Source organism: Salarias fasciatus, chromosome 10 (genome assembly GCF_902148845.1).
Source record: "Salarias fasciatus chromosome 10, fSalaFa1.1, whole genome shotgun sequence".
Lineage (NCBI taxonomy): Eukaryota > Metazoa > Chordata > Actinopteri > Blenniiformes > Blenniidae > Salarias > Salarias fasciatus.
This window is the reverse complement of record NC_043754.1, coordinates 17,699,149-17,711,197: the sequence shown is the minus strand read 5'-3', so window position 1 is coordinate 17,711,197 and position 12,049 is coordinate 17,699,149. Positions and strand designations below refer to the sequence as shown.

General features: G+C 42.7%; 1 protein-coding gene across 1 annotated transcript in view; it reads left to right on the top strand.

Annotated features, from left to right (window-relative positions):
- Positions 1 to 7,911: 7,911 nt before the first annotated feature.
- The window catches only part of mtus2a (microtubule associated tumor suppressor candidate 2a), a 28,299-nt gene continuing 24,161 nt past the window's right edge, over positions 7,912 to 12,049 (top strand). Inside the window, exons 1-2 of the mRNA XM_030101820.1 lie at positions 7,912 to 10,170; positions 11,462 to 11,720. Coding sequence (XP_029957680.1) covers positions 8,146 to 10,170; positions 11,462 to 11,720 — 2,284 coding nt within the window. The 5' untranslated portion in view covers positions 7,912 to 8,145. The remainder of the gene's footprint in view (positions 10,171 to 11,461; positions 11,721 to 12,049) is intronic.

The window sequence follows — 12,049 nt, the reverse complement described above, 5'->3', positions numbered from 1 at the left end:
GTGTGAATAAAGTGTCAGCGCACATGCAAAAATGCGTTCTCACATTCTCGCTGCTTTTGTCTGAAAGGTGGCAATGAGCTTGTTGTAGCTCCTCCCCTGCAGTCACGGGCAGGATATCAGAGGGTGAACTGAGCCATGGCTCACTGGTGACACACACACATACACACACACACACACACACACCCCTACATCACAAGCATACACACACTTTTCCCTGTCCCATGGGGTTTTAGCAAGAAAGACCTTTCTCACTTGTGTGTATGTGTGGGCATCCATTTACTGAATATGTTCAATGGGAATACCACAGATTTAATTGTATCTTTGTGAAACATTTTCATTTAAACAGTTCAGCTTTGACCAAACATATAAATATAACTTTGTAAACACGAGCAGCAAAGTGTGAACTGTACTAATTGAAGTTGACTTCAATCATTTACATTCATTTTTTTATGATCCATAAGCTCCTCACTGAGAACGGCAGCGTTTGTGAACCCTTCTCCCAAAGGACCTCTGCGCCCTATCCTGCACTCTCCCACCTTTTCTTCACGCATAATCTGAAAATAGTCACTTTCACAACCTTTCACGGGACCTTTCTTGTTGAAACCTCAAAACCTTCATTTTGTTCTCGTCTTTTCTCACCTCTCGCTGATCCTTTGCCAACTCTCCCTCCCCCACACCCCCGGGGTTTGCCACTTGCACATTACACATGCATACACACATTTACACATTACAATACTAACTAGGATCCTGCGCATCTTCCATTCCCATCCACCCCCCGCACACTGCTCTCTGCAGCATCATTTGTTTCTATTACTGTATTTTGCTCAGAATAAACAGAAGTGACTCAGCCAAGTCTAAGTTGCACTCAGCCTTTCTTTGTCTGGGCTGCCTCAACTCTCCGTCTTTATGTCTGACTCTGTACGTCCGTTTATGTGAGCGTGCGGCGACTTAAAAAAAAAAAATCCTGACTGTGATAGCTTTCTTCAGTCATCGGCACGGCTTTGCATCTGAAATGAACTCTCCTCTCTCCTCTTTGTCCCACCTCGTACAGTTTTAAGCACCAGCCATGCAAGAGTTAATTTTTTTTTTTTTTCCACCGCGACAGGAGTGAGGGTAGTGGGTGGAGGGGCTTTGCTAATAACAATGCAGTGCTACCAGCAGCCAGCATGGACAGAGACAGCCTCTTTCCTCCTCTCCTCCATCTCCATGCCACCAGTGTCTGGATCTACATGTTAGCGTGTTGAAGCTGCAGATCTTCCTCACCGGCTTCACGTCTATTGTCCTTCCTTAAAAGCCCAATAGAGAAGCAGGATCATACCTACGATATTTTGTACATGCGAAAAACAAGAACATAAAAACCTTTAAATGAATGAGGGGATTCCAGTATCTGTAAATATCTGCATGTGAGTAATGCAGCCTTATTTTTACAAGCCACATTTGCTCCTGGTGAGAAGCTGTCTCTTTGTCTCTGCTCCTGCTGCAGTGACAGTCACCGGCCGAGCGTGTGTTGTTGTGTGTGAAGGTGATACTCATGTTTCTTTGTGTTTAATCCCACACGTACATCAGGCCACGGCTTGACGCTCACTCTCGATTCACAAAGTGGTCATTTTCATGTCTTTGGACGTTGTTTGTTGCTATACTTTTCCTTTTGTTGGAGCTCAGTGTAATAATACAAAACATATATACAGGTAAAAATGTTTTGAAGGATGAGTGTGTGTGTGAATGTGTGCATGTTTGGCCATTTTTCATTTTTCTCCAGCTTATAAATCCCATTACTGCCATATTGTGATTTTTTTCCTGTCAATTTCATAGCAGGTGGAAAACGTCGCCTGTCCACGTGCAAAAAGGAAATAAATCAGCTTTTATTGCAGATGATCTGATTTTCACTTTCTCTCTTATTTAATTAGCTGTGACCGCCCACTGTGACCCACGATCCTGCAGAAATCCTGTTACTGTCCCTCTTCTTGATATGGGATGACTTCCCTGGGGTGCGGAGAGGAGTCCAACTGTTTGCATGGGAGACAGAGAGAGAGAGAGAGAGAGAGAGAGAGGGAGGATTATCTGGGCAGACGCAGTCTGCTGATGTGCCATCTTCAAGTATGAAAATAGGATTGATTATCTCACCCTGCCCTGATTCACAGCTCATTATTTAGGTAAAAGAGGAACTGGAGGATGGAAAGAAGAGGAAATGACAAAGGCGTCATAGAAACATACGAAGTTTAGACATAAAGCTTTGCTGTTACGAGCCACATTGTGTTGCAGCAGAATTGTTGGTAAAACTATGAAGCACATCAGTGCAGAACCCGGAGAAGCAGACTTGCTGAGAGACGCCGTTTGTGGATAATTTACAGTTCCGCATGCTTCACCATTCTCCCCGATGGTGCTTCACACATACACTCATGAGCACTTCAGTGAATCATCGCTTGTGAATTCCTGTCTGTAGGGTGTTTATTGTGTCTTGTAGAAACGGCGCGTTTAGCTTTTTCACTGCTATTTCTGTCTTCCTTGTGCGCCTGACAGAGATGGGAGGAGAAGGAATGGATGACTGAAGCTTAGCTTATTTCTGAATAGACTTCCCCACTAAGCTTTAGCCTGTCGGATGATTCTGTGTGAATACAAAGTGTGGAATGCTGGAAAAAAAAAAAAAAAAAAGAAAAAGTTTTTCTTCTAAAAATGAACAAGAGGATGAATGTTTCTGTGTCTGCCCATCTAAGAGCGCGGATCATTTGTGAATGCTTTCACACGTCGTATGAAGTGCACTCACATATTTTTCAATTACAAACACATCCTGACTTTGGGAAAATGTACAAGGACATGCAAGGTTGATGTCAGAATTAATTCTATCCATGCAATTACTGTGCTGGAGGAACAGAGTATGATCCTTAAGGATAACTTTTACACAGTGCTTAAATGAAAACCCTGCACTAAATCTTATTATGTCGGGTGTAAACACTCAGGAGTCATAAATTCTGGTTATTAACACGTCACTGTGTTTGTGCTCCCCTCTTCTACTCTGCTTCTTGTTCTGTGTGCTGGAATTCGGGCCCTGAAGAAAAATGTGTTTGTACGTATGGATGAAAAAGAGATGGGACAGTGGGAATGCACCAGTGTGTGTGTGTGTGTGTGTGTGTGTGTGTGTGTGTGTGTGTGTGTGTGTGTGTGTGCGTGTGTCCGGGATTCTCCTGGGACCACAGAGCTATAAAACCTGTCTGCTTTCCAGTGGGGGAGGAGAGGAATAAAGCAAAGTGCCAAAGACAAATGGCTCCTGTAATAACCACATGTGCTGCTGGACTGACAACAAAGACGCTCAGGGAAGCCGTGTAGGCATATGCTGATGTGTGTGTGTGTGTTGTCACGTGTATGCATGTGTTTGTGAAGTCAGCAGCAAAATGTGGTATAAAATACTCAGCTCCTACCTGGCTTTCAAAGGTGAATGTAAAATATTTGGAGGGGAATTCCTATGAAATTGCCTTTTTTTTTCCGCTCGTTTGATGCCCTGAGTGACCGTGTTATTACGCAATACCGCCCTTCATTCTTGACGAAAATAACGCACTTGTTTTGATTCTTTGGTGTGCAAATTTGGGGATCTCTGTGTAATAGTGCTGACACAGAGTGGCTTGAAAACTCCTTTTTATTTTTGACTACGGCAAAGCTCTCCTCTGTTTTTCAAAAACTGTGTTGCCCAGGAAAAACAAATTCCACACCCTCATTCCCTTTTCCCCGAATATTTATGGCAAATTTAGCAACACGTTGAATAATTCATCCACGTTCCAGTCTTAGAACGAAGATTGTCTCAATGAATTTATCTTTTATTTCTTTTCCTCAAAAACACAGATCATTCTAGCTGCCGCAAAATCTCCAAAACCATTTTTTTTTTTTTTTTTTTTTTTATTGTGACTGTAAATGAAATTGACAACCCCACTCCTCTCCTCTCCGGTCCAATACACCCTTTGCGCTCTGCTTCCTTCTTATATATAGCTTTTGAACAAGCTTTTAGAAAAATGGAAATATAAGTTCCCCATGTAATTGAGTAATTAGCATTACATCTGATTAGGGATTTTCAATAATTATTTTTCATCCCCCTCTCTTGGGTTTATATGAATTAATCACTTCAGGAACAAGATTCTATAGTGGTTCAGTTCATGTATTCTTTTATATCAGGTTAAATAAAATTCTGCAACTATTCATCAATAACCACCTCAGTGTCTATGCCTGCTTATGCACTGCTCCTTGTGTGTGAATCCTTTTTTTTTTTTTACACTTACTGCCAGATTCCAGCCCACAGCCACAAGAAAAGAGGATGAGGAAGGCCTGTTTCCTTTCACAGATCTGTACTTTTGATTTTCGCCTCAAGTTTCATTGAAATGCCTGTCATGACATGTTCGCAGCTCATCATTTCTCACCTTGTGTGAAGAGCTTTCCGTGGTTAAACGCAGCACTTGATAGGTTAAAAGCTTGGTGAAAAATCACAAGTCCAAGCACTTCTCTGGACTTGATCACAGCTGAGATCTCGTCTCGTCCCGCCATGTCTCCCTGGCGTGTGCGGGGATGCGTTTCCTCCTTCACTCGTGTATTTCCAGGAGCATGTGTGTGCTGTGTGGCTGCACATATCTTTCTCCACATTTGCGTGTGGGCGTGAGTTGATATTGGAAAAGCAATGCATAGCAGAATGTATGCATGAGCTGCGAGTGTAAAAGCATGAAGCCGACCTTCAGAAATCTGCTGTCTGGTTGGTGGTGACCTTTTTTTCCCGATGGAGTATACTGAGGTTGAGGTCAGGAGCGTTCTCCAGGGATATGGCATTTCCATGACAACAGTTGCGGTCGTGGTGATTTTTTTTCCACTTGGGTTTCACTTCATGCCGTTTTCCTGGAGGAGTTCAGACTGAGCAGTTATCTCACTGAGTGGATCAGGTGAAGCAGTGTGTACCTTCATCATACATTCCTGCACAGACCACCTCGACATGCATGTATGCAGGAGTCACATCAGTGTTGTTCTCATTGCTATGCGCTCAGAATTGTGACACAAAGTAAAAATCCGTGCAACTTTTGAGCCTTTTTATTCTGATAGCATGTAGAAAACGAGTAAAGAATATGATATTGAAGATCCGTCATATTTGCCTGTAGGACTGCTGCAAACAAAACACAGATAATTCCTACCGCCTGTTGACTTGGTGTTCTGAGTTGCACTTTATTGTCCTGCTCAGAAAGTAAAATCTACATGATCTAAGCCATCTATCTTGTGTTAGTTGGACTTCTAATTACATAATTGATATTAGTTTCAAAGGAAGCCTCAACTGATCACCTAGCTAAGGCTCAGTAGTGTGTGAATGTGTGCACCAAGTGTTTTTAAGCACGTTTGCACTCAATGCTTTTTATTTTCACAGTAGGTCTTTTTTATATATATATATAATCAGATGGGTACCTCCATTCTTTTCTTGTGATGTTTATGGTTTGAGCAGATTGATTTTGTCAGCATTGTTCTTTGGTGAAACACATCGTATTCTGGTTCACTCACCGTGACCAAGCTCAGCGCTCAGCCTCCCAACGCCGCCGTCATCAGCATGAGCTGCAGCACTACATCGGTGCTATAATTGATCTGCCACTACGTCCTCTCAGAGAATTCTCCCTCTCCGTAATACAACTCTCAGCCCTTTCTCACCTTTCCCGTCTGCTTCGCCGCCTCTGTCTGTGAGTGTTTCACGAACCACTAAAAATGTATTTAACTATAAATAAAAGTCAAACAAAAAGACACCCAGAGTGGATCAGACGACTTGATATTCAGGTTGCATAACAGTCATCAACAAATTAAATCCTGTTTTATTTCTAACCTACATTCAACCCACCAACTTCTCAAAGAAGAATCATTTGGCGCAGCCAGACGAAACTCAGAACATATCTCTGAACTACCCACCACTTAAATGACCTTCAGAATATGCAAATTGCATTTGAAGGTTTCACGATCCAGCATTTGGAGAGGATTCTGCCTGGCAGATTTTTTGAGAAGTGTCAAAATGTGCCAGAGGCAGTGGGAGCTGCCGTGACAGCAGTCAGTTCACGGAGTTTTTCTGCCACGGTACACATGGAAAAACCACCTGCTAATGAGAACAGACACCCTGCTGCTCATGTAATTAGAAGGTGGGTGATCTACTCTCACGTTAGAAACTACTCACATAATCAGCATGACAGTTGTAAGATGCACTTTTAAGCAGAAAATGACCATCTTGGTCCTGATGTATATAATATTATCAACCTACGCACAGAGTTGATAGTCACATTCATCTGACAGCTTTGACAGGAAATGATTTATATGCTTTCAGTCTATGGCATAGGTAGTTAAGCTGAAGTTACCCTCGCTCCCCGCTGGAATATAAAACTTAAATCATTGATATTCATGAGTTTTATTGCTCTTGCTTTGAGGCAGACAGAGAATTCCTCAGAGAGCTCTTGTAATTATGAAGGATTTTAAAGAAAAGTCTGCTCTTTCAGTGCAAAAACATGACATAGCTGTTTCATCTTGTAAAAGCACTAAAGTTCGGGTGCAGCATTTCTGTTGTGTGTATCCGTGCAAGCCTAGAGTGTGCTTTCATATATCTATGAATATGTGCTTCACATCACTTCTTAAAAAGAGTACAAAATACCTCAGCAATCCTCTTTTCCTCTTTTCCACCAGTTTTTTGGTTTTAAGGAGTACTGTTTTTTTTTTTAAGTTAATGAGGAGTTTGATCTCAATTTTCTCTTGATGCTAAAGAAAGGTTTCTTTAAAGCAAAGCAGGGGTAGTTAAGGATCACTGAACTGCAACATGTGTTGATCAGCCATTCGGCATGTAAGAAGAAATGGAAACTGTCTGAGTAATGAAAGAACGACCATTGTGGTCATTTGAGTCGGAGGATTTTGAAGAAATGACATGTTGAGAGAGGCGTGTTCATGCCATCACTGCATCTGATACTTGGCGTTCACCGTACATGTTTGGCGCATGCTTTCTCAGATTGAGGTGCCACTCAATATGAGATGCATGTAAAAATAAACAGATTTTATACCTTATATAATGTTGAATTGTACCTTATTGGGTCATCCTATTGTAGGTTCATGTGGGAAAAAGTACGATCGTAAGAGATCCGGTCAGATCAGATGGTATTGGGCAGTATGGCATCATAGGCAGTTGATCATATTCTTTTTTGCTCATTCAATGAAACTTGGTTGAAAATAACTTTGGTTTCCCCAGATCCTTGGCTTGTCTTTTATTTTATATCTCTTGAGTGAAAAAAAAAAAGAAGAAGAAAAAACTCATTACAAAACACTTCACACTCTTCTCTTCTTCCTCATAGCCTCGGTTCATGAGCCATCCCAAGAGTGTTTCCTTCACTTACATGAAAAACGGTTGTATCCTGAGCAAGCCTCGGCTTCTCTCTTCACTCATCTTTTTTTTTTTCTACCATCCCTAAAGTGAACATCCGCAGTAATTCCTTCTGTTGTTGATGCTGTACGATACTTGATGGCGATGATGAACACATTGTGACTTGTTGAGTATATTTAGTGACTTGCAGCATCATCATTTTTTGATTTCCTGTTATTATCCAGCTCGGTGTCGCAGGATGCTGGAGTCGATCCCAGGTGACTGCGGGCAAAGGCATGTGCCTCATGGTATTGTTGGCAGTCAATAGCAGTCTATTTATGACTCCAGTATCTTTTTGTGATACAGATGGCCGCCCATTGATTAAACAAAAAACAGCAACACATACATAAAAAACTGACGATGTTGGGTTTCAATAATTGCTACAACCCAAACCAGGCTGAATGTATCACCCTTTAAGTGGTTTTGTTGGGTTGAAAGAGAGGTATTTTAAGCGTATGTGTTGTTTTTTAATTACAGATTTCTGTCTTATCTTTTTTTTCCAGATCAAGCCAAACATCTCCTGGAAAAACCATCAAAGACGGTTAACGCCGAGTTTGTACAGAATAAGCGGTGAGCTGAAGTGAAAGACATCTTATGAGATGATATTTCATCTCTTGATTATTCAACAAAAGTGCGATCTTCACATCGACGCAAAAGTCAAAAGCCAGAGAGTGAAGCAACGTTTGCATCTGTAAATGGCTTCAGCACCCTGGAGGAGTCTCTGATTCTGCCTGAAGCGTCTGTCCACCATGAGTTTTCCAAGCAGTTTCCAGGGTCTGAGGGTTAATGTTGACAGAGGAGAGAAGATTGGGCAGAAATCCCAGATCCAGTTCACGCAGTCAGGAGATGACAATGCTAATCAGTTATCTCCCGTTGGTGAGGGCACAGGGTACAGTTCGAGCTCCATTCCTCCGCTGGTCTCACAGAGTGAATCCCCAGAAAAGTTAGTGATCTGGGGTTCAGAGCAGCAGTGCATACAGCCTGAGCTTCGGAACTTTGAGCTTGTGGATTGTCCAGAGATGCATGCATTCTTGGGAGACAGGGATCAAGAGGAAAATGAAGACGAGGATGATGGGGGAAGCTTGCGAGATGGAAAAGATGAGGGTCCCATGTCGATATCCTCCAGTTCGACTGCCAGCTCTGCTTCCACTGGCGCAAGGAGAAACGACAATGACAGCAACAAAGTGGACAGCAGGACACATACGGATAGAGAGGTGCAGAAAAGGATTGCCTGTCACAGCAGTGAAGAGCTCGACACATGCGTGACAGGCTCAACAGAGAAAAAAGACAACAGGTCGGGCCGGGAGAGGCGCAAGGCAGGTCTGAAGGAGTCCAAATCTGAGACAAATGTATTTGTCTCCAGCCTGTCAGCTGCTGCACTCAGCGGAAGCCTGTCTAGTGCCCTCGATAGCAGCGGAGAAGCATTTTTTGTATCTCTGTCCACCTCTAAAGGCAACCCTTATCAGAATGCCAACAACACTACCTCAGCTCAAAGCAGAGGAAAGGCAACTCCTGCCAATCCGAACTCCCCACCAATGCATCCTCAGGATAAATACAGCTATTCTCAGTACAGCGGCCAGGATGAAACACGTGAGGAAAGGAGGCATTATAAGAATGGACTGCCGTCTGATGGGGGGTTGGGCCAAAGGAGGAAGGCTGGATTTGAGGAGAGGGTGCTGCCGCCTCGACGACAGCAGCTCGTCAGACCCCTCTGCCAGACGGAGATGGGAAGAGCGAGGAGCCTACCGGAGTCCAACACTCAAAAAAGTGAGACAGGGCAGTGCATTTCCAACAAACCCACTGTGGAATCTCACAGTACTGGAGCAAGCAGAAAGTTCCCAAGATCATCCTTGCGTGAACCCTCAGATTTCTCCCACCTGTACAACACGCCGGGAGTCTCTCACCTCAGACAGCCCAGCCCGGCATCCCAGAGGGAGGCTCCGCCCGTGGAAAAGCAGCCAGCAGCAGTAGCACGACATAGCTCTAGTCCTTTGAACCCTTCCGCCGTTGAGAAGAGACCCCAGACTCAGCTCACATACAGGAGAAACTGCTCTAGTCCCAACCGGACTGGAGTTGAATCCAGGTCATCTACCCCTCCCCACTCCCCGCTCAGGACGCCCCAGGGCTCACCACGAAGGCAACCCTCTATGTACCTCGTTTCCAGGAATGTCCCTGGAGTGGTTAGACACGTCCCAACAGGATACAGCCCTGCGGTGCCATCATCAGCTCAGGGCTATGGCAACAGTTGTTTGAGAGCGCCAGTCAAAACCAACGTAAGCACAACTGGAATCCCCAAAGCGCCTCTTAGCAAACAGCAGAGTTCCCCCAAGTCAAACCACAGCTCCCAGAGAGAGAGCTCCCCGTCACCCAAACTCAAGCCCAAAGGAGTCCGCCCCAAAATCATTACTTATGTCCGAAAGAATCCTCAGTTTAAACCGCAAGCTGCTGATGGTCCCTATCAGGTATCTTCTCTTCCATCCAGGCTCTCAACATACACTAACAGCCAAACACCTGCTTCTTTCAAAGACACGCCGAAAGACGCCTCCAAGTCTGAACCAGAAACCAGAGGAGCCCCTGTTCTCAGTGCCTCTAATTTGCTCTATGACAAGTACCAGCAAGAGATGCAGGCAAACGTTTTCCAACCAGGAGCGCTGAGCAGGAATATTAGGGCGCCCGGACACTCAAACAGTGCTCCCTCTGCACACACACACAGCCATACAGCGCCGCCAAAACTGGGCAGCAAAGCAGACAACTTCTACGGGTCGCCTTCTGATGTGAGTATTTTGCCCTGAAACTTCATTTTCACAGTTTTTAATTTGATTAGGGAGATTTCACAGAGTCAAAAAGAAGATTTCTGATCTTGATTATATTAGAAAAAAAAAATTACACAGCCATGTTTAATCCGCACAATATCAATGATGAATAGAGGATAAAAGCTGTGTACTGTAGCCTCTGTATATTAGCTGCTAAAACAAACCTCTTCCTTTGACTGTGTATATGAATTTATCTGGCACTTGTCCATAAATTCTATCAGCAGCCATGTATTATTGATTACTGAATATCCCGCTTATTATTCACACTCTCAGAAGAGCTGCTCATTATCTCTTAAAAATCATCCCTTATTGATTCTGATTAAACAGCTTCATTTGACATACGCATTCAAAAGCCGTCAATCACAGAAAATGTGGAAATAAATATTTCATTCCCACTGAAGTGCAAAGCCCTCAAGGAAATAACAAATCTCAACAGTGTCTATGACATTGTATGTATGTATGTTAACATGTTGCCTTGTAAACAGTGGATCTATAGATAGACAACCTCACTGAATAGTTTATATTTATAGCACACTGGCTCTACGCATTACAGAGTAATAGTTTCTTCAAGTTGCAATTCAGTGCAATTTGCTGTGCTCCATGTTTCATGTCATGATATGAAACAAGAGATCTGAGGAAAAAAAGTACTGGTTATCTAAGACTGTCTTTTACAATCAGTGTAATACATCAAATGTTTTTTTCAAAAATTAAAAAGAAAAGTGTATTTTTTCCATCCTTTATTATGGGATTTTAGACATTTTTGCTTTTTACGTACAAATGGGATTATTATAAGCCTTTTCAAAAGTCATATCTGATTTTTTTGCCATCTGTGAATGCTGACATGAAAAAAATACAGCATTTCAATATAATGGATTTCCATGTAATAAAAAGTCCAGAAAGGATTAGATGGTTTTTCTTCAACAAACCACACTCATCAGACTTAATTTCACAAAGTGAGATTTTTTAATTTTTATTTTAAGAGTGTAAAAATAACTGACAAAACAATTTACTCTTTAATAATTTTTCTTAGACACACCATAACAATGTAGTTTCATAAGCATTCAGATATACACATATGACATAAACTCACAGTGTTCAAATTATTGATTAATTCTTATAATCCCTGATGAAGGCAATACTTTGTTTAGAGGACTGTAATAAAGATTGATGTGTTCCGTCATCTGTTTATGACCTTTACTCTAAGAAACTCATTTGACGGCAGGTTTAATTAATTTCAGTGATTTATTTCCAGGTGGGGCGATCCATTAGTTTTAAGAGCGGCTCTGGTGAGGATGCGCTGCAGAGCAGGACCGCCGCTCAGGCCGGAGGGAGCGGCAGTCTCCTGCGCTCTGGGAGAGGTTTGCGCCTGGGCCTCGGAGCCGTCACCAGGACCGCCACGGGCTCAAGCAAATCCAGAGGACCGAGTCAAGGTCAGAAAGCCACAGTGGTCTTCAGCCAGCCCGTCCAACCTGTCAGCCCAGCAACATCTCACAAAAATCAAGACAACACAGGTATGTTCACTCACAGCGCGTTGATAAGAATAACTTTATTTGTATGCTGTAAATCCCAAGGTGTGACTGTTGAAGCTTCTGTTTTGTAGCTTGTTTTTTTTTGCTTTGTTTTCTTTCATTGCGCCACGAAAAGTGTTACATTCAATTTACACATGAAAAACAATGGCATGTAGGTGTGGATGGCTGTAATAGTATGAAAACCCCAGTAGTCTAATAACAAGATACAACCCTTTACAAAACACAGATGAAATGAATACACACTTGATAAAATAATTGCTTTATTTACACCGACGCCTAAACAAGGGTGTGTGTATTCTCATTAAAACATG